Source organism: Panulirus ornatus, chromosome 2 (genome assembly GCF_036320965.1).
Source record: "Panulirus ornatus isolate Po-2019 chromosome 2, ASM3632096v1, whole genome shotgun sequence".
NCBI lineage: Eukaryota > Metazoa > Arthropoda > Malacostraca > Decapoda > Palinuridae > Panulirus > Panulirus ornatus.
In genome coordinates this window covers 53,640,008-53,661,155 of record NC_092225.1, presented here as the reverse complement: position 1 = coordinate 53,661,155, position 21,148 = coordinate 53,640,008, and the positions used below count along the sequence as shown (strand labels likewise).

General features: G+C 41.1%; 1 protein-coding gene across 1 annotated transcript in view; it reads right to left on the bottom strand.

Annotated features, from left to right (window-relative positions):
- The window catches only part of egg (SET domain bifurcated histone lysine methyltransferase eggless), a 245,646-nt gene that overhangs the window by 155,416 nt on the left and 69,082 nt on the right, over positions 1 to 21,148 (bottom strand). Inside the window, exons 7-8 of the mRNA XM_071675984.1 lie at positions 14,537 to 14,590; positions 11,920 to 12,096 (exon numbers count right to left, since the gene is read on the bottom strand). Coding sequence (XP_071532085.1) covers positions 11,920 to 12,096; positions 14,537 to 14,590 — 231 coding nt within the window. The remainder of the gene's footprint in view (positions 1 to 11,919; positions 12,097 to 14,536; positions 14,591 to 21,148) is intronic.

Below are 21,148 nucleotides of genomic sequence, written 5' to 3'. Positions count from 1 at the left end.
ACACATATATCCTCTTGGTCAATCTTTCCTCACTCATTCTCTCCATGTAACCAAACCATTTCAAAACACCCTCTTCTACTCTCTCAACCACGCTCTTTTTATTTCCACACATCTCTCTTACCCTTACGTTACTTACTCGATCAAACCACCTCACACCACACATTGTCCTCAAACATCTCATTTCTAGCACATCCATCCTCCTGCGCACAACTCTATCCATAGTCCATGCCTCGCAACCATACAACATTGTTGGAACCACTATTCCTTCAAACATACCCATTTTTGCTTTCCGAGATAATGTTCTCGACTTCCACACATTCTTCAAGGCTCCCAGAATTTTCGCCCCTTCCCCCACCCTATGATCCACTTCCGCTTCCATGGTTCCATCCGCTGCCAGATCTACTCCCAGATATCTAAAACACTTCACTTCCTCCAATTTTTCTCCATTCAAACTCACCTCCCAATTGAATTGACCCTCAACCCTACTGTACCTAATAACCTTGCTCTTATTCACATTTACTCTTAACTTTCTTCTTTCACACACTTTACCAAACTCAGTCACCAGCTTCTGCAGTTTCTCACATGAATCAGCCACCAGCGCTGTATCATCAGCGAACAACAACTGACTCACTTCCCAAGCTCTCTCATCCCCAACAGACTTCATACTTGCCCCTCTTTCCAAAACTCTTGCATTCACCTCCCTAACAACCCCATCCATAAACAAATTAAACAACCATGGAGACATCACACACCTCTGCCGCAAGCCTACATTCACTGAGAACCAATCACTTTCCTCTCTTCCTACACGTACACATGCCTTACATCCTCGATAAAAACTTTTCACTGCTTCTAACAACTTGCCTCCCACACCATATATTCTTAATACCTTCCACAGAGCATCTCTATCAACTCTATCATATGCCTTCTCCAGATCCATAAATGCTACATACAAATCCATTTGCTTTTCTAAGTATTTCTCACATACATTCTTCAAAGCAAACACCTGATCCACACATCCTCTGCCACTTCTGAAACCACACTGCTCTTCCCCAATCTGATGCTCTGTACATGCCTTCACCCTCTCAATCAATATCCTCCCATATAATTTGCCAGGAATACTCAACAAACTTATACCTCTGTAATTTGAGCACTCACTCTTATCCCCTTTGCCTTTGTACAATGGCACTATGCATGCATTCCGCCAATCCTCAGGCACCTCACCATGAGTCATACATACATTAAATAACCTTACCAACCAGTCAACAATACAGTCACCCCCTTTTTTACAATCTACAATATATCTAATGAGATATTCACCACATGCTACAAACAACAACTCATGAAAAATGATACATGAATATTGGTGTTATTCCACATTCCTCTGCTTGTTATACATTACAGTTCACTTTATTTCCATTCATGTAGGGTATATCAAAGGCATAAAGCTTTACAGCTCATTCATAAGTATCCTCAACTCATATATACAGTGTCTGCCTAAAAAAATTGTTCATCCCCCCAATACATTTTCAAAGATGATACATGGCCTAGGTTTATGAGGATACAGGCATATAATGCTCTAAGAGTGAAATCAATGCACATCTGGTTGCTGAGACAAGCTCTTCTAATGGTGAGAGCACCAGTAGCCTGCCTCAATGTTCAACAAGCTATATTGAGGAAGGATGTTATATCTTTACTCTTCCTGGCTACCACTTCATTATGGGAATTTCACTTCTGGGTGCTTTATATCTTCTACCTGTGCTTCAAAAGGGTGGGCTCTTACCCTTCCAAAGAGGAAAAAGCCCAGATTCTCACCTGGAAGCAAGAAAATGTGGGTAAATAGGAATTTTAGGCACAATGGGTGCTCAGAACATGATCAGGTGAATGCTTCCAACAACACCTCACCATTGCCTTTCGTCATTCTGGATATCAATACCCTAAGGACCCAAAACATGGACCTAGAATAGAATACTTCAGGAACCTTGCCAGTTCCATGTCCAGACATCTGCATATGGTAATCAAGGCCAAAGGAGAGATGACAAATCACAAAAATATAAGTATGACATCACCCTTGAAAATGTATTGGCAGGGAGACAAGGGTATTTGCAGACAATGTATCATAATCTAAGGAAAGATTACCAAATTAACTTGAACACTCCATAATCAATCACTTTACTATTCCTAGCCATTATGTGAGACTTGAATCTATACTCACACTTCTATTTTTATACACAAAATGTCTCCACTGCTCATGATAAAAAAATAACTGTCTTAGGGTTACCAACCAAAGTAAGTATTTCCTTTAACAGTACATTTATAAACTCTCTCTACCTCTCCTCCTTAGCCACCAATAACAAAAGATTTTCTCCAACAATCACTATCTATTGTACAATGTAAATGACCAAATTACCTTAAGATGCACTAACTTAAAACCTTTCAAATGACTTCATACATCATATATCTTTTCCACATCTTCATCCATTACTCTATCAGTCTTTACATTTTCACTCTATTTCGTCAACCCTTTTAATTCTCAACATACTACAATGGTTGTTCTTCTCAACCACTTTATGTTTTTACCACCACATATCTGAAAACTACCGTTTCTCTTATCACACTTAAACTTTTGGCTAAAAATATTAACCAACTCATCACCTCTGCTTTCCAAAATCATCTCACCCTTATCATGAGGAAAAAGTTGATCACTTCCAAGCTCTATCCCCAACAAGAATTAATAGTAAATGCCTTTGTTCATCTTGCATTACCTCCCAACAACCCACATAAGACCAAGAAAAATTCCATGGAGTGATCACACACCCCTGCCGCAAACCTACATTCACTGAGAACCAATCACTTTCCTCTCTTCCTACACGTACACATGCCTTACATCCTCGATAAAAACTTTTCACTGCTTCTAACAACTTGCCTCCCACACCATATATTCTTAATACCTTCCACAGAGCATCTCTATCAACTCTATCATATGCCTTCTCCAGATCCATAAATGCTACATACAAATCCATTTGCTTTTCTAAGTATTTCTCACATACATTCTTCAAAGCAAACACCTGATCCACACATCCTCTACCACTTCTGAAACCACACTGCTCTTCCCCAATCTGATGATGTACGCATGTACGCTGCTTACAAACTATCTAAATGGTTGGTTAGATAATCATTCCCTCTCTTAGGTCATATTTCTAGTTCACACAGTCAAAATTTTACCCATTTAAAAGAAAAGTTGGTTGGGAAAGACACCCAGTGGCAATTAATCAGTTATGATGTAAATTCACTTTTCAACAAAGTTCCTGTCCATGACCTACACTATTTCTTACAAAATTATTTGTCCACCTTCGATTAGTTTATGAGTGAAAGCACATTTCTTAAACTTATTGAATTATGTGTAACTGATAACACTAACTGTAAAAGGAAAATTTTATAAGCAAATATTTGACATGGCTGTGGGAAATCCCCTTTCTCCTACTCTATCTAATATACATATGGAGAATCTTTTTAATCTAGACTTCTTCCTAACATTCATAATTTGATATCCCTTGGTTATGCTCTGTAGATGACATTCTTTGTTTGTGTCCAAGAGATAGGGACCCTCTAGATTTTTTGGACAAAACAAACAACTTTGTTCCTTGCCATAAATTCAAAACTGAGCAGGAAAAATCAGATTCCCTTCCTTTCCTTGACATTATCATAAAAACTCACCAGTTTTGAATTCAAAGTCTACAAGAAACTCATCCAGGTGGACAGTTATATTCATCATTTCTCCAACCATTATAGCAGCATAAAAAAAGCAGCGTTTTCTAGCATATACTTCAGAGCCTTAAGGATTTGTGACCCAGAGTATACTGATGATGAATTTGGGAGGATAAGAGGTATTGCAACACAATTATGTTATGAAGATGAATTTATAGACAAATGTATCACTAATGCTAAGAAAAAATTAATAATGTAAAGCAGCAAAGTACAATATAACAGTACACTTTCCCTGGATGTGGAAAGGGAGCTGTGGTTTCGGGCATTATTACACGACAGCTAGAGACTGAGTGTGAACGAATGGGGCCTTTGTTGCCTTTTCCTAGCATTACCTCACACACATGAGGGGGGAGGGGGATGTTATTCCATGTGTGGCGAGGTGGCAATGGAATTAAATAAAGGCAGACAGTATGAATTATGTACATGCGTATATATGTATATGTCTTTTTCTTTCATACTATTTGCCATTTCCCGCGATAGCGAGGTAGCGTTAAGAACAGAGGACTGGGTCTTTGAGGGAATATCCTCACCTGGCCCTCTTCTCTGTTCCTTCTTTTGGGAAAAAAAAAAAAAAAAAACGAGAGGGGAGGATTTCCAGCCTCCCGCTCCCTTCCCTTTTAGTCGCCTTCTACGACACGCAGGGAATACGTGGGAAGTATTCTTTCTCCCCTATCCCTAGGGAATATGTATATGTCTGTGTGTATATATATGTGTACATTGAGATGTATAGGTATGTATATTTTCGTGTGTGGACGTGTATGTATATACATGTGTATGGGGGTGGGTTAGGCCATTTCTTTCGTCCGTTTCCTTGCGCTACCTCGCAAACGCGGGAGACAGCGACAAAGCAAAATAAACAAAAATATATAACTTTCCCTACCATACAACGATGAGCTTTTGCTAGATATGTATCAAGTGGTTTGTTTGTTCACCTGAGAAACCATAACCATCCAATATCTTGGAATCTATATCCCTCCATATCCTGCATGGAAAGACTGAAACTTCAATCCTGTAGCTCATGGCTCTACAACTTCCAGAAGCAGGGAAATTCTGACTCCTCTCGGGTGAGATATTCTTTTAAGGGACTGTACTCTAAATGATACAACCTAACCAAAGTTGACTTTTCACTTACAAAACATAACCAAAGTTGACTTTTCACTTACAGAGTAACCTGGAGCAGAGTCCAATAACTCCTTACACACAAGCACACACACGAGATGGGGCCCTGAGAGAGTAAAACACTCTTCTCATACAATACAAACACATAATCACACAAAACACCCACCCACATGTATCTTTTTTCATGCTTGATCGACGCTTCTGCATTAGCAAGGTAGTTCCCTCCATTCTCTAGCTGTCATGTGTAATGCACCAACACCAGAGCTACCTATCCACATACAGGCCCCATAGACCTTTCCATGGTTTACCCTTAACACTTTACATCCCCTGGTTCAGTCCACTGACAGCACATCAATCCCAGTATACCACATAATTCCTATTCACTCTATCCTGTGCATGCCTTTCACCCACCTGCATGTTCTGGCCCCAATTACTCAAAACTTTTTTCACTCCATCCTTCCATCTTCAACGTGGTCTCCCCATTCTCCTTGCTCCCTTCACTTCTGACAAATGTATCCTCTTTATCAACCTCTCCTCACTTATGGTCAATGTTTCTTCACTCATTCTCTAAATTTGTCCAAAGCACTTCAACACACCCTTTTCAACTCTCAAACACACTCATCTTATTACCACACAGCTCTCTTACCCTTTCATTACTTTCTTTATCAAAACACAACACATCCTCCCTCCTCCGCATACCCTTATCCATAAACCATTCCTCGCATCCATATACTATGGTTGGGATTACTAATCCTAATAACACTTGTTTTTGTCCTCCCAGATAATGTTCTGTCTTTCCACACATTCTTCAGCATTTCCAGAACCTTCATCCCCCAATTCCACCCTATGACACTTCTGTTTCCATGTTTCACTCACTGTCATGTCCACTCCTAGATATCTAAACCACTTTACTCCTCCAGTTTTACTCATTCTAACTCACATCCTCTTCTGCTTCCATGGTCTAATTCACTGCCATGTCCACTCTCAGATATCTAAACCACTTTACTTCCTCCAATTTTTCTTATTCAAACTCACATCCAAACTACCAAACTAGCTTGACCTTTAACCCTGCTAAACCTAATAATCTTGTTTTTATTCACATTTACTCCTTACTCTCAACTTTCTCCTTTCTCACAATCTCCCAAACTCGTGCACCACCTCCTGCATTTTCTCACTTGAATCTGCAACCAGTGGCATGTCATCAGTAAACAACAGAGTAAATGCTTTCCAGGCCCCTTACACCCCATACAAACTGCATACCTGCCTGCCTCTTCAAGGCCCTTTTATTCACCTCACTCAACACCACATTCATAAGCAAATGAAAAAGGCCATGGTGTACTTTGCTGTACACCTACCTTCACCTGGAAACACTCACCCTCCTCTCTACCTACTTGCACAAATGCCTTACCCTCTTGCCATAAACTCCTCACTGCTTCTAACAGCTTCCTCCTACACCTGATATTCATAACACCTTACACAAAGCATATTTATCATCCCAATCATACACTCTCCGGATTCATAAATGCCACATATAAATTGGGAAGAGCAGTGTGGTTTCAGACGTGGTAGAGGATGTGTGGATCAGGTGTTTGCTTTGAAGAATGTATGTGAGAAATACTTAGAAAAGCAAATGGATTTGTATGTAGCATTTATGGATCTGGAGAGGGCATATGATTGAGTTGATAGAGATGCTCTGTGGAAGGTATTAAGAAAATATGGTGTGGGAGGCAAGGTGTTAGAAGCAGAAAGAAGTTTTTACCAAGGATGTACGGCATGTGCACATGTAGGAAGAGAGGAAAGTGATTGGTTCTCAGTGAATGCAGCAGGGGTGTGTGATGTCTCCATGGCTGTTTAATTTGTTTATGGATGGGGTTGTTAGGGGGGTGAATGCAAGAGTTTTGGAAAAAGGGGCAAGTATGCAGTCTGTTGTGGATGAGAGACCTTGGGAAGTGAGTCAGTTGTTGTTCGCTGATGATATAGCACTGGTGGCTGATTCATGTGAGAAACTGCAGAAGCTGGTGACTGAGTTTGGTAAAGCGTGTGAAAGAAGAAAGTTGAGAGTAAATGTGAATAAGAGCAAGGTTATTAGGTACAGTAGGGTTGAGGGTCAAGTCAACTGGGAGGTAAGTTTGAATGGAGAAAAACTGGAGGAAGTGAAGTGTTTTAGATATTTGGGAGTGGATTTGGCAGCGGATGGAACCATGGAAGTGGAAGTGAATCATAGGGTGGGGGAGGGGGCAAAAATTCTGGGAGCCTTGAAGAATGTGTGGAAGTCGAGAACATTATCTTGGAAAGCAAAAATGGGTATGTGTGAAGGAATAGTGGTTCCAACAATGTTGTATGGTTGCGAGGTGTGGGCTATGGATAGAGTTGTGCGCAGGAGGGTGGATGTGCTGGAAATGAGATGTTTGAGGACAATATGTGGTGTGAGGTGGTTTGATCGAGTAAGTAATAACAGGGTAAGAGAGATGTGTGGTAATAAAAAAGAGTGTGGTGGAGAGAGCAGAGGAGGGTGTTTTGAAATGGTTTGGTCACATGGAGAGAATGAGTGAGGAAAGATTGACCTAGAGGATATATGTGTCAGAGGTGGAGGGAACGAAGAGAGGTGGGAGACCAAATTGGAGGTGGAAAGATGGAGTGAAAAAGATTTTGAGTGATCAGGGCCTGAACATGCAGAGGGTGAAAGGTGTGCAAGGAATAGAGTGAATTGGAACGATGTGGTATAACGGGGTCGACGTGCTGTCAACGGATTGAGCCAGGGAATGTGAAGTGTCTGGAGTAAACCATGGAAAGTTGTGTGGGGCCTGGATGTGGAAAGGGAGCTGCGGTTTCAGTGCATTATTACATGACAGCTAGAGACTGAGTGTGAACAAATGGGGCCTTTGTTGTCTTTTCCTAGCGCTACATCGCACACAGGAGGGGGGAGGGGGTTGTTATTCCATGTGTGGCGAGGTGGCGATGGGAATGAATAAAGGCAGACAGTATGAATTATGTACATGTGTATATATGTATATGTCTGTGTGTGTATATATATGTATACATTGAGATGTTTAGGTATGTATATTTGTGTGTGTGGACGTGTATGTACATACATGTGTATGTGGGTGGGTTGGGCCAGTCTGTTTCCTTGCACTACCTCACTAATGTAGGAGACAGCGACGAAGCAAAAACAAATAAATAAATAAATACATAAATCATTCTATCTCACACACGTTCTTCAATGTAAAAACTTGGTCCACACATCCTCTACCACTCCTTAAACCACACTGTTCCTTCTGTCTGATGTTCTGTGCATGCCATCACCTCAATCACATCTCTTCCATGTAACTTACTAGGTATGCTCAACAAACTTATACCTTTGTAATTTGAACACTCACCATTTTCCCAATGGCACTATATATACAATCCTTAGACGCTTCACTATGATCCACACAGATACTGAAAATTCTAACCAATCAACAACACAGTCAATCCCATTCTTGAGAAATCCAACTACACTATCATCACTTCAGTTGCCTTAATGCATTTCATCTTAAACAAAACCACTTGCCATGTCTCTCTGATTTCGTATACCTCCCCATCCTAAATACCCACATGTGCTACCCTAACATCAAATACAATTAACAAACCTCCAAAGTTCTCACTCTATCTCCTATTCACTTTAACATTGCCTGTTACCACTCACCAGTTTGCCCCCTTCACCTATGTTCCTATATGTTTTCTCACACTATTAACTGCTTTCTAAATATCTCATTCTCCCTAAAGTTTGTTGATATTCATTCTGCCCAATTCCCATTTGCCTTCTTTTTCAGTTCCTGCACCTTCCTTTAGACCTCCAGACACTTTCTCTTGTATGTCTTGCAATCACTCACACTCCTACGTAAATACTGCCCAGACATCTCTCTTTTCTCTTTCAACAGTAACTTGACTTCATCCCATCACTCACTACTCTTTCTCACCTGCCAACCTCACACTTCTGCATGCCACACTTCTCTTACACCTACTTGCAATGCTACCCTAAATAACTCCCATTCCTCACCCACTCCCCTAGCTTCATTTACTCTCTCCTTTTGCCATTCTACCCTCAATTACTCCTGGTACTTCTTCATAGGAGTCTATTTTCTAAGTTCATTTACTTTCATACTCTTCTCTCACCCAAATAATTTCCTATTTTCTGAAAACCCCTACAAATCTTCATCCTTACCTCCATAATAAATAAATAAATAAAATACTGTGTATGTATATGTATGTATACATTGAAATGTATGCGTATGTATACAATGAAATGTATATGTATGTATATGTGCATGTGTGGGCATTTATGTATATGCATGTGCACGTGGGTGGGTTGGACCATTCTTCGCCGCTAACGCAAGAGGTGGAGGTTAAGCATATTAAAATATATATATGATTTATTACAATTCTATTATACTTGGTCGCAATCTCCTGCATTAGAGCCAGGAAACAGACGAAAGAATGGCCCAACCCACCAATGTACACATGTATATACATACAAGCCCACACCCGCACATATACATATTCATACATTTCAATGTATTCATACATATACAGCATACATACACAGACATATACATATATACACATGTGCATATTCATACTTGCTGCCCTCAGCCATTCCTGTTGCCACTCTGCCACATTGAAATAGCACCCCCTACCCCCACAAGGTAGCACTAGGAAAAGACAACAATGGCCACATTCGTTCACATTCAGTCTCTAGCTGTCATGTGTAAAGCACCGAAACCACAGCTCCTTTTCCACATCTAGGCCCCACAAACTTTCCATGGTTTACCCTAGATGCTTCACATGCCCTGCTTCAATCCATTGACAGCACATTGACCCTGGTATACCACATCGTTCCAATTCACTCTTTTCTTTGCACGCCTTTCACCCTCCTATATGTTCAAGCCACGATCGCTCAAAATCTTTTTCACTCCATCCTTCCACCTACAATCTGGTCTCCCACTTCTACTCATTCCCTCCAATTCTGACACATATATCCTCTTTATCAAACTTTCCTCACTGATGCTCTCCATGTGAACAAACCATTTCAATACAACCTCTTCTGCTCTCTCAACCACACTCTTTTTATTACCACACATCTCTCTTACCCTTTCATTACTTACTCGATCAAACCACCTCACACCACATATTGTCCTCACACATCTCATTTCCAATACATCCACCCTCCTCCGCACAACTCTATCTATAGCCCATGCCTTGCAACCACATAACATTGTTGGAGCCACTATTCCTTCAAACATACCCATTTTTGCTTTCCAAGATAACATTCTCAACTTCCACACATTTTTCAATGCTCCCAGAACTTTCACCCCCTCCCCCACCCTAAGATTCACTTCCGCTTCCATGGTTCCAACCACTGCCAAATCCATTCCCAGATATCTAAAACACTTTACTTCCTCCAGTTTTTCTCCATTCAAACTTACCTCCCAATTGATGACTTGTCCCTCAACCCTACTGTACCTAATAACCTTGCTTTTATTCACATTTACTCTTAACTTTCTTCTTTCACACACTTTACCAAACTCAGTCACCAGCTTCTGCAGTTTCTCACCCGAATCAGCCACCAGCACTATATCATCAGCAATAGGGGCCTGAACAAGCAGGAGGGTGAAAGGTGTGCAAGGAATAGAGTGAATTAGAACGATGTGGTATACCGGGGCCAACATGCTGTCAGTGGATTGAACCAGGGCAAGTGAAGCATCTGGGGTAAACCATGGAAAGTTCTGTGGAGCCTGGATGTGGAAAGGGAGCAGTGGTTATGGTGCATTATTACATGACAGCTAGAGACTGAGTGTGAACAAATGTGGCCTATGTTGTCTTTTCCCAGCGCTACCTCGCACACATGAGGGGGAGGGAGTTGTTATTTCATGTGTGGTGGGGTGGCGATGGGAATGAAGAAAGGCAGACTATGAATTATGCACATGTGTATATATGTATATGTTTGTGTGTGTGTATATATGTATATGTTGAGATGTATAGGTACGTACATTTGCTTGTGTGGACATGTATGTATATACGTGTGTATGTGGGTGGGTTGGGCCATTCTTTTGTCTGTTTCCTTACACTACCTCACTAACGCGGGAGACAGCGACAAAGCAAAATAAAAATAAAAACATATGTACATGGCAGGAAATTCAACCATTGCAGCTGAGGAAGCAAATGCCCTATATGGTTGCGAGGCACAGGCCCTTAGCAAATAACAAGAGAGAAAACGGTGGATGTATTGCAAATGAGATGTTTGACATCAATATGTGGTGAAAAGAAAGTTCATCAAATAAGAAATGATAGGGTATGAGAAAGCTGTTGTAGTAAGAGGGCATATGAAGAGGATGAGGTAGGTGAGGACAGCAAGGAAGGGATAAATTTCAAAAGAAAAGAGAATGAGGTAAAGGGGAAACTGCAGAGTTAGCATAAGGTTGGAGTGAAAGATACATTGAATGAAAGGCCCAAACATGCAGGATGGTGTAAGGCATGTGCGGGATTAAGTGAACAGGAGCAAGGTGGTATACAGAGTATTAAAGTGCTATCAGTGGGCTCAAACCAAGCGCCTGGAAACCAAAGAAAGGTCTGTGAGGCCTAGTTGTGGAAAGGGAGCTATGGTTTTGGTACACCATACATGACAGCCAGAGGGTAAATGAAAGTGAATGAAACTATTTTTCCTCTCTTCCTAGTGCTACCTTGCTCATGTGGAAAATGGTAAATAACTCCATCTATTTATCATTCATCCTTAAAACCTCTTTAATATCCAAATCAATCATACACATTGTAACATTAACTGTTAAATCACTCATAACAAATGTACAACTGAATTCTGAACAGTAATATGAAGTTTCCGCAACACAAATCAAGCATCTCAATATTTCTTATTACTACAGGATACATACTGTAAGCATGATAAAAAAAATACGTAAGGGACATGAGAGAGTAAAATGACTAAAGAAATAAATAAGGATGTGGAGTAGCAGTGAAAAAGACACTACTATATATACAAACCTTAGGTTCTCGCCTTTCCACTTCAATAACTTGTGCCTGCACCCAGCGAGCAAATAGCGAATACTTCATAGAGAACACCAGCTCATTGGGTTGTAACTCCCAACGTTGCAGGGGCCCAACGGGAGGCAAGTTCTCATTTGGTACATACACAGAAGGATCTGCAATCACCTCTTTAGACTGTGAATAAAGAATAATATATATATTATGAAATGGGTGAAATACATATTCATGTGAAAATACACTCTTTGGCTACATATTCTACTGCACTGATCTATACAAACATAACCCTATTTCTAACCTAACAAATCCCAAGTTATACATTTATACTAAATCTGTTTATCAACCTATTACCTAGATTCTGTTATTGTTTACATGGGGATTAAGTACAAGTACCTGTTAGCTCACTTACACACACCCACAACTCATGTCCAATGTTCAAGATAAAATGCTGGTTTCTACACCAATATGAGAACTTTTCAATCCTTCAATTACATTAAAAAATGTTTCTCAGTTGATTCATCAAATAATACTAATTTCTCCACCATAGGCAAAACGCAAAAACGAATTGTAAATAATCAAAAAATGTTTCCGCTCACACCTCCACATTCACAAATGAAACATATGAATTATACACAATAAAGTATAAATCCTTTGATATCTTCATCTACTACTTCATCAGCTAATACTCTACTGATATGCATTTGTGAGACTTTTGAATTACAAATTCAAGACTATAAATACATATGTAACCATTTGCATTAATGTGAATGTAATGCCTTACACATAAGTGAAACTTGGTCTCTGCTCTCAAGGCAATGTATTCAAGTGTTTCTACAGCAAATCTTAATGGCAAATTACACCTCACAACCAAAAGGTAATATGAACATATCCTTAAGAAATCCATATTAAATTATTTACAAATGTACAATCATTCAAAATGATATACCTAAATGACCATAACAAAACATATCTAAACCATTCACCAACATGTGTCCTACAGTTTGAACCTATGTCAAATACTCGACAATCCCTGGGTATAACCAACTGGCCATAATGGTATAAAAGCATCTAAGACTGTCTTATATGGTCTATGAGATTCCTCACCACTTCTCGTGACCTAAGAGACCTGGCCATTCTTCAGGCCTCAAAAACACTGAAATATATTCAAACCTCTACCATGTACTGTCATGTGAAATTGATATAAACTATTCACCTCTATGTGACCCAGAATTTGAACCTGGGTGAAATACTTTTCAATTGGGATAAGTAGCAACTTGGTCATGATGTTACAAAAATCTCCCATCTCAGATCATCTTCTATGGTCCATGAGATCCCTCATCACCTCTAATCACTTAACGGGTTAAGGGAGACCCAACCACTTTTCATACCTCAGAAGCACTAAATCAATTCCCTGGGCACTACAGTAATACACTGTCACATGAAATCAATGTGAACCATTCATCTCTGTACACCCTAGGATTCAAACCCATTTTAAATAATCAACAAATGGAGAGTTTAAACACTTGGCTGTAACAGTGCAAAAATCTATGATCTCAGACCATCTTCTGTAGTCCATGAGATCCCTTGCCACTTATAGTGACCAAATCAGTTAAGGGAGACTTGATGTGGCGAGGAATCTCATGGACCACAGATGTTCTGAGATGGGAGACTTTTATACCATTATGACCAAGTGGTTACAATCCCCAGTTGTCAAGTATCTGACCCGGGTTCAAATTGTGAGGTGAACAGAGGTGAATGGTTTACATCAAATTCAATTGTCAGTACATGATGAGGTTTATATATATCACCATAGTGCCCAGGGAATTGATTTACAGTGTTTTTGAGGCATGAAGAGCAGTCGAATCTCCCTTAACCCATTAGGTCATAAAAGGTGGTGGGGGATCTCATGGACCATATATGACGGTCTAAGATGGGACACTTTCATACCATCACAACCAAGTGGTCATACTTCCCATGTCGAGTATCTGTCTTGGGTTCAAATCCTCAGGTCTGTAAAGGTGAATGGTTCATTACTTTCATGCATCAGTACATAACAGAGGTTTAAATATATCACCACAGACCCCAGGAAGTGCTTTAGAGAGTTTCTGAGGTCTGAAGAGATATCCAATCTCCCTTAACTCATGAGGTCATGAAAGGCAACGAGAATGTCATGGACCACAAAAGATGGTCTGGGATGGTAGATTTATGAACAGTCACGGCTAAGTGGTTAAACTCCCTGATTATTGAACAACTGACTCAGGTTTGAATCCGGGGTGCTCACTGCAATTTCATGTGATAGTACATGGTAGAGATTTAAGTACATCATCATAGTGCCCAGGGAATCTTTTTACAGTGTTTCTAAAGCCTGAAAAGTGGTCATGTCACCCATAACCCATTTGGTGACAAGAGGTGGCAAGTCATCTTATGAACCATAAATGTCAGTCTGAGATGGGAGACTTTTGTGCCATCATGGCCAAGTGGTTACATTCTTCACTGCTGCATACTTGACCCAGGTTCAAATCCTGGTGCACATAAAGGTGAATGGCTTCAATTGGTTTCATGCGACCACACACGATAAAGGTATTAAACATTATATATGTCCATAGATGTTACTCACAACATCATGAGGCCAGTTCATGCTTGGTGGACTTATATCCAGAGATGGCTCCCACTGAAAAGAGGAAAAATGCGTTATAAAAATTACAAAACATATATACATACACACAAATATATATACATACTTTCTCAGGTGAATCACATCTTTGCTTAGCTTAGAAGCTAGTTAAGCAAAAAATTTTCCCCTCCCCTCTCCATAATGTACAAAATGCAAATCAAGGAAAAGTAGAAAGGTGTTTGTATATAATATCTAATAATATTCTCCCCTATCCCCAGGGATAGGGGAGAAAGAATACTTCCCACGCATTCCTCACGTGTCGTAGAAGGCGACTAAAGGGGACGGGAGCGGGGGGCTGGGAACCTTCCCCTCCTTGTATTCTAACTTTCTAAAAGGGGAAACAGAAGAAGGAGTCATGCGGGGAGTGCTCATCCTCTTCAAAGGCTCAGATTGGGGTGTCGAAATGTGTGTGGATGTAACCAAGATGAGAAAAAAGGAGAGATAGGTAGTATGTTTTAGGAAAGGAACCTCGATGTTTTAGCTCTGAGTGAAACGAAGCTCAAGGGTAAAGGGGAAGGGTGGTTTGGGAATGTCTTGGGAGTAAAGTCAGGGGTTAGTGAGAGGACAAGAGCAAGGGAAGGAGTAACACTACTCCTGAAACAGGAGTGCTGGGAGTATGTGATAGAGTGTAAGGAAGTAAACTCTAGATTGATATGGGTAAATCTGAAAGTGGATGGAGAGAGATGGGTGATTATTGGTGCATATGCACCTGGGCATGAGAAGAAAGATCATTACAGGCAAGTGTTTTGGGAGCAGCTGAGTGAGTGTGTCAGTAGTTTTGATGCACAAGACTGGGTTATAGTGATGGGTAATTTGCATGCAAAGGTGAGTAGTGTGGCAGTTGAGGGAATAATTGGTGTACATGTGGTGTTCAGTGTTGTAAATGGAAATGGTGGTGAAGAGCTTGTAGATTTATGTGCTGAAAAAGGACTGGTGATTGGGAATACCTGCTTTAAAAAGAGAGATATACATAAGTATACATAGGTAAGTAGGAGAGATGGCCAGAGAGCGTTATTGGATTGTGTGTTAATTGATAGGTGTGCGAAAGAGAGACTTTTGGATGTTAATGTGCTGAGAGATGCAACTGGAGGGATGCCTGATTATTATCTTGTGGAGGCGAAGGTGAAGATTTGTAAAGGCTTTCAGAAAAGAAGAGAGAATGTTGGGGTGAAAAGAGTGGTGAGAGTAAGTAAGCATGGGAAGGAGACTTCTGTGAGGAAGTACCAGGAGAGACTGAGAAGAGAATGGAAAAAGGTGAGAACAAAGGGCGTAAGGGGAGTGGGGAGGAATGGGATGTATTTTGGGAAGCAGTGATGGCTTGCGCAAAAGATGCTTGTGGCATGAGAAGCGTGGGAGATGGGCATGTTAGAAAGGGTAGTGAGTGGTGGGATGAAGTAAGATTATTAGTGAAAGAGAAGAGAGAGGCATTTGGAAGATTTTTGCAGGGAAATAATGCAAATGAGTGAGAGATGTATAAAAGAAAGAGGCAGGAGGTCAAGAGAAAGGTGCAAGAGGTGAAAAAGAGGGCAAATGAGAGTAGGGTTGAGAGAGTATCATTAAATTTTTGGGAGAACAAAAAGATGTTTTGGAAGGAGGTAAATAAAGTGTGTAAGAAAAGGGAATCAATGGGAACTTCAGAGAAGGGGGCTAATGGGGAGGTGATAACAAGTAGTGGTGATGTGAGAAGGAGATGGAGTGAGTATTTGGAAGGTTTGTTGAATGTGTTTGACGACAGAGTGGTAGATATAGGGTGTTTTGGTCGAAGTGGCGTGCAGAGTGAGAGGGTCAGGGAAAAATGATTAGGTAAATAGAGAAGAGGTAGCAAAAGCTTTGCGGAAGATGAAAGCTGGCAAGGCAGCGGATTTGGAAGGTAATGCATTGGAATTTATTAAAAAAGGGGGTGACTGTATTGTTGACTGGTTGGTAAGTTATTTAATGTATGTATGACTCATGGTGAGGTGCCTGAGGATTGGCTGTTATTTAATGTATGTATGACTCATGGTGAGGTGCCTGAGGATTGGCAGAATGCTTGAATAGTGCCACTGTACAAAGGCAAAGGAGATAAAAGTGAGTGCTGAAATTAAAGAGGTATAAGTTTGTTGAGTATTCCTGGGAAATTGTATGGGAGGGTATTGATTGAGAGGGTGAAGGCATGTACAGAGCATCAGATAGGGGAAGTGGTTTCAGAAGTGGTATAGGATGTGTGGATCAGGTGTTTGCTTTGAAAAATTTATATGAGAAATACTTAGAAAAGCAAATGGATTTGTATGTAGCATTTATGGATCTGGAGAAGGCATATGATAGAGTTGATAGAGATGCTCTGTGGAAGGTATTAAGAACATATGGTGAGGGAGGCAAGTTGTTAGAAGCAGTGAAAAGTTTTTATTTAGGATGTAAGGCATGTGTACGTGCAGGAAGAGAGGAAAGTGATTGGTTCTCAGTGAATGTAGGTTTGCGGCAGGGGTGTGTGATGTCTCCATGGTTGTTTTAATTTGTTTATGGATGGGGTTGTTAGGGAGGTGAATGCAAGAGTTTTGGAAAGGGGGGCAAGTATGCAGTCTGTTGTGCATGAGAGAGCTTGAGAAGTGAGTCAGTTGTTGTTTGCTGATGATACAGTGCTGGTGGCTGATTCGTGTGAGAAACTGCAGAAGCTGGTGACTGAGTTTGGTAAAGTGTGTGAAAGAAGAAAGCTGAGAGTAAATGTGAATAAGAGCAAGGTTATTAGGTACAGTAGGGTTGAGGGACAAGTCAATTGAGAGGTAAGTTTGAATGGAGAAAAACTGGAGGAAGTGAAGTGTTTTAGATATCTGGGAGTGGATTTGGCAGCGGATGGAACCATGGAAGCAGAAGTGAATTATAGGGTGGGGGAGGGGGTGAAAGGTCTGGGAGTGTTGAAGAATGTGTGGAAGTCGAGAACATTATCTCCGAAAGCAAAAATGGGTATGTTTGAAGGAATAGTGGTTCCAACAATGTTATATGGTTGTGAGGCGTGGGCTATGGATAGAGGTGTGCGGAGGAGGGTGGATGTGCTGGAAATGAGATGTTTGAGGACAATATGTGGCGTGAGGTGGTTTGATCGAGTAAGTAATGTAAGGGGAAGAGAGATGTGTGGTAATAAAAAGAGTGTGGTGGAGAGAGCAGAAGAGGGTGTTTTGAAATGGATGGGTCACATGGAGAGAATGAGCAAGGAAAGATTGACCAAGAGGATATATGTGTCGGAGGTGGAGGGAACAAGGAGAAGTGGGAGACCAAATTGGAGGTGGAAAGATGGAGTGAAAAAGATTTTGAGTGATCAGGGGCCTGAACATGCAGGAGGGTGAAAGGTGTGCAAGGAATAGAGTGAATTGGAATGATGTGGTATACCGGGGCCGACGTGCTGTCAATGGATTGAAGCAGGGCACGTGAAGCGTCTGGGGTAAACCATGGGAATTTCTATGGGGCCTGGATGTGGAAAGGGAGCTGTGGTTTCAGTGCATTATTACATGACAGCTAGAGACTGAGTGTGAACGAAAGTGGTCCTTTGTTGTCTTTTCCTAGCACTACCTCGTGCACATTTGGGGGGAAGGGGGTTGTTATTTCATGTGTGGTGGGTTGATGGGAATGAATAAAGGCAGACAGTATATATTATGTACATGCGTATATATGTATATGTCTGTGTGTGTATACATATGTATACGTTGAGATGTATAGGTATGCATATTTGCATGTGTGGACGTGTATGTATATACATGTGTATGTGGGCGGGTTGGGCCACTCTTTCCTCTGTTTCCTTGCGCTACCTCGCTAAAGCGGGAGACAGCGACAAAGCAAAAAATAAATATACATATACCTACATTCATTTACATTTATTTTATTTTCTTTTCTTTCAAACTATTCGCCATTTCCCGCATTAGCGAGGTAGTGTTAAGAACAGAGGACTGGGCCTTTGAGGGAATACCCTCACCTGGCCCAATTCTCTGTTCCTTCTTTTGGAAAATTAAAAAAAACGAGAGGGGAGGATTTTCTATTATACTTTTCTATTATTTTCTATTATACTTAATGCCATCTACCGCATCAGTAAGGTAGCACAAGGAAACAAACAAGGAATGGCCCAACCCATTCAAGTACACATGTATATACATAAACACCCATACTAACATATATGCATACACATACATTTCAACGTATACATACTATATACATTTCAACTCATACATAACATATACATACACAGACATGTACATATATACACATGGACATATTCATACTTGCTGCCTTCATCCATTCCGTCACCACCCCGCCATACATGAAATAGCATCCCCTTCCCCCATCAGCGAGGTAGTGCCAGGAAAAGACAAAAAAGGCCACATTCATTCACACTCAGTCTCTAGCTGTCATGTGTAATGCACCGAAACCACAACTCCCTTTTCACATCCAGAGCCCATACACCTTTCCATGGTTTACCCCAGACATTTCACATGCCCTAGTTCAATCAACTGACAGTATGTCGACCCCAGCATACCACATCATTCCAATTCACTCTATTCCTTGCACGCCTTTCAACCTCCTGTATGTTCAGGCCATGATAACTCTTTTTCACTCCATCCCTCCACCTCCAATTTGGTCTTCCACTTCTCCTTCTTCCCTCCACCTCTGACACATATATCTTCTTTGTCAATCTTTCTTCACTCATTCTCTCCATATGTCAAAGCCATTTCAACACACCCTCTTCTGCCCTCTCAACCACACTCTTTTTATTACCACACATCTCTCTTACCCTTTCATTACTCACGCAATCAAACCACCTCACACCAAATATTGTCGTCAAACATTTCATTTCCAACACATCCACCCACCTCCAGACAACCCTATCTATAGCCCATGCCTCACAACCATATAACATTGCTGGAATCACTATTCCTTCAAATATATCCATTTTTGCTCTCCAAGATAACGTTCTTGCCTTCCACACATTCTTCAATCGTCCCAAAACCTTTGCTCCCTTCCCCACCCTGAGACCACTTCCACTTGTATGGTTACATCCACTGCCAAATCCACTCCCAGATATCTAAAACACTTCACTTCTTCCAGTCATTTTCCATTCAAACTTACCTCCCAAGTAATTTGCCCCTTAACCCTACTGAACCTAATAATCTTGCTCTTATTCACATTTACTCTCAACTTTCTCCTTTCTCAAACTTTACCAAACTCAGTCACCAACCTCTGCAGTTTCTCAACCAAATCAGCTACCAGCTCTGTATCATCAATGAACAATAAATGACACTTTCTAAGCCCTCTCATCCACAACAGACTGCATACTTGCCCCTCTCTCCAAAACTCTTGCATTCACTTCTCTAACCACCCCATCCATAAACAAATCAAACAACTATGGAGACATCACACACTCTTGCCGCAAACCGATATTCACTGAGAACCAATCAGTTTCCTCTCTTCCTACTTGTACACATGACATTTTTTTTTTTTTCTTTTTTTTGCTTTGTCGCTGTCTCCCGCGTTTGCGAGGTAGCGCAAGGAAACAGACGAAAGAAATGGCCCAACCCCCCCCCATACACATGTATATACATACGTCCACACACGCAAATATACATACCTACACAGCTTTCCATGGTTTACCCCAGACGCTTCACATGCCCCGATTCAATCCACTGACAGCACGTCAACCCCGGTATACCACATCGCTCCAATTCACTCTATTCCTTGCCCTCCTTTCACCCTCCTGCATGTTCAGGCCCCGATCACACAAAATCTTTTTCACTCCATCTTTCCACCTCCAATTTGGTCTCCCTCTTCTCCTCGTTCCCTCCACCTCCGACACATATATCCTCTTGGTCAATCTTTCCCCACTCATTCTCTCCATGTGCCCAAACCATTTCAAAATACCCTCTTCTTCTCTCTCAACCACGCTCTTTTTATTTCCACACATCTCTCTTATCCTTACGTTACTTACTCGATCAAACCACCTCACACCACACATTGTCCTCAAACATCTCATTTCCAGCACATCCATCCTCCTGCACACAACTCTATCCATAGCCCACGCCTTGCAACCATACAACATTGTTGGAACCACTATTCCTTCAAACATACCCATTTTTGCTTTCCGAGATAATGTTCTCGACTTCCACACATTCTTCAAGGCTCCCAGAATTTTCGCCCCCTCCCCCACCCTATGATCCACTTCCGCTTCCATGGTTCCATCCGCTGCCAAATCCACTCCCAGATATCTAAAACACTTCACTTCCTCCAGTTTTTCTCCATTCAAACTCACCTCCCAATTGACTTGACCCTCAACCCTACTGTACCTAATAACCTTGCTCTTATTCACATTTACTCTTAACTTTCTTCTTTCACACACTTTACCAAACTCAGTCACCAGCTTCTGCAGTTTCTCACATGAATCAGCCACCAGCGCTGTATCATCAGCGAACAACAACTGACTCACTTCCCAAGCTCTCTCATCCCCAACAGACTTCATACTTGCCCCTCTTTCCAAAACTCTTGCATTCACCTCCCTAACAACCCCATCCATAAACAAATTAAACAACCATGGGGACA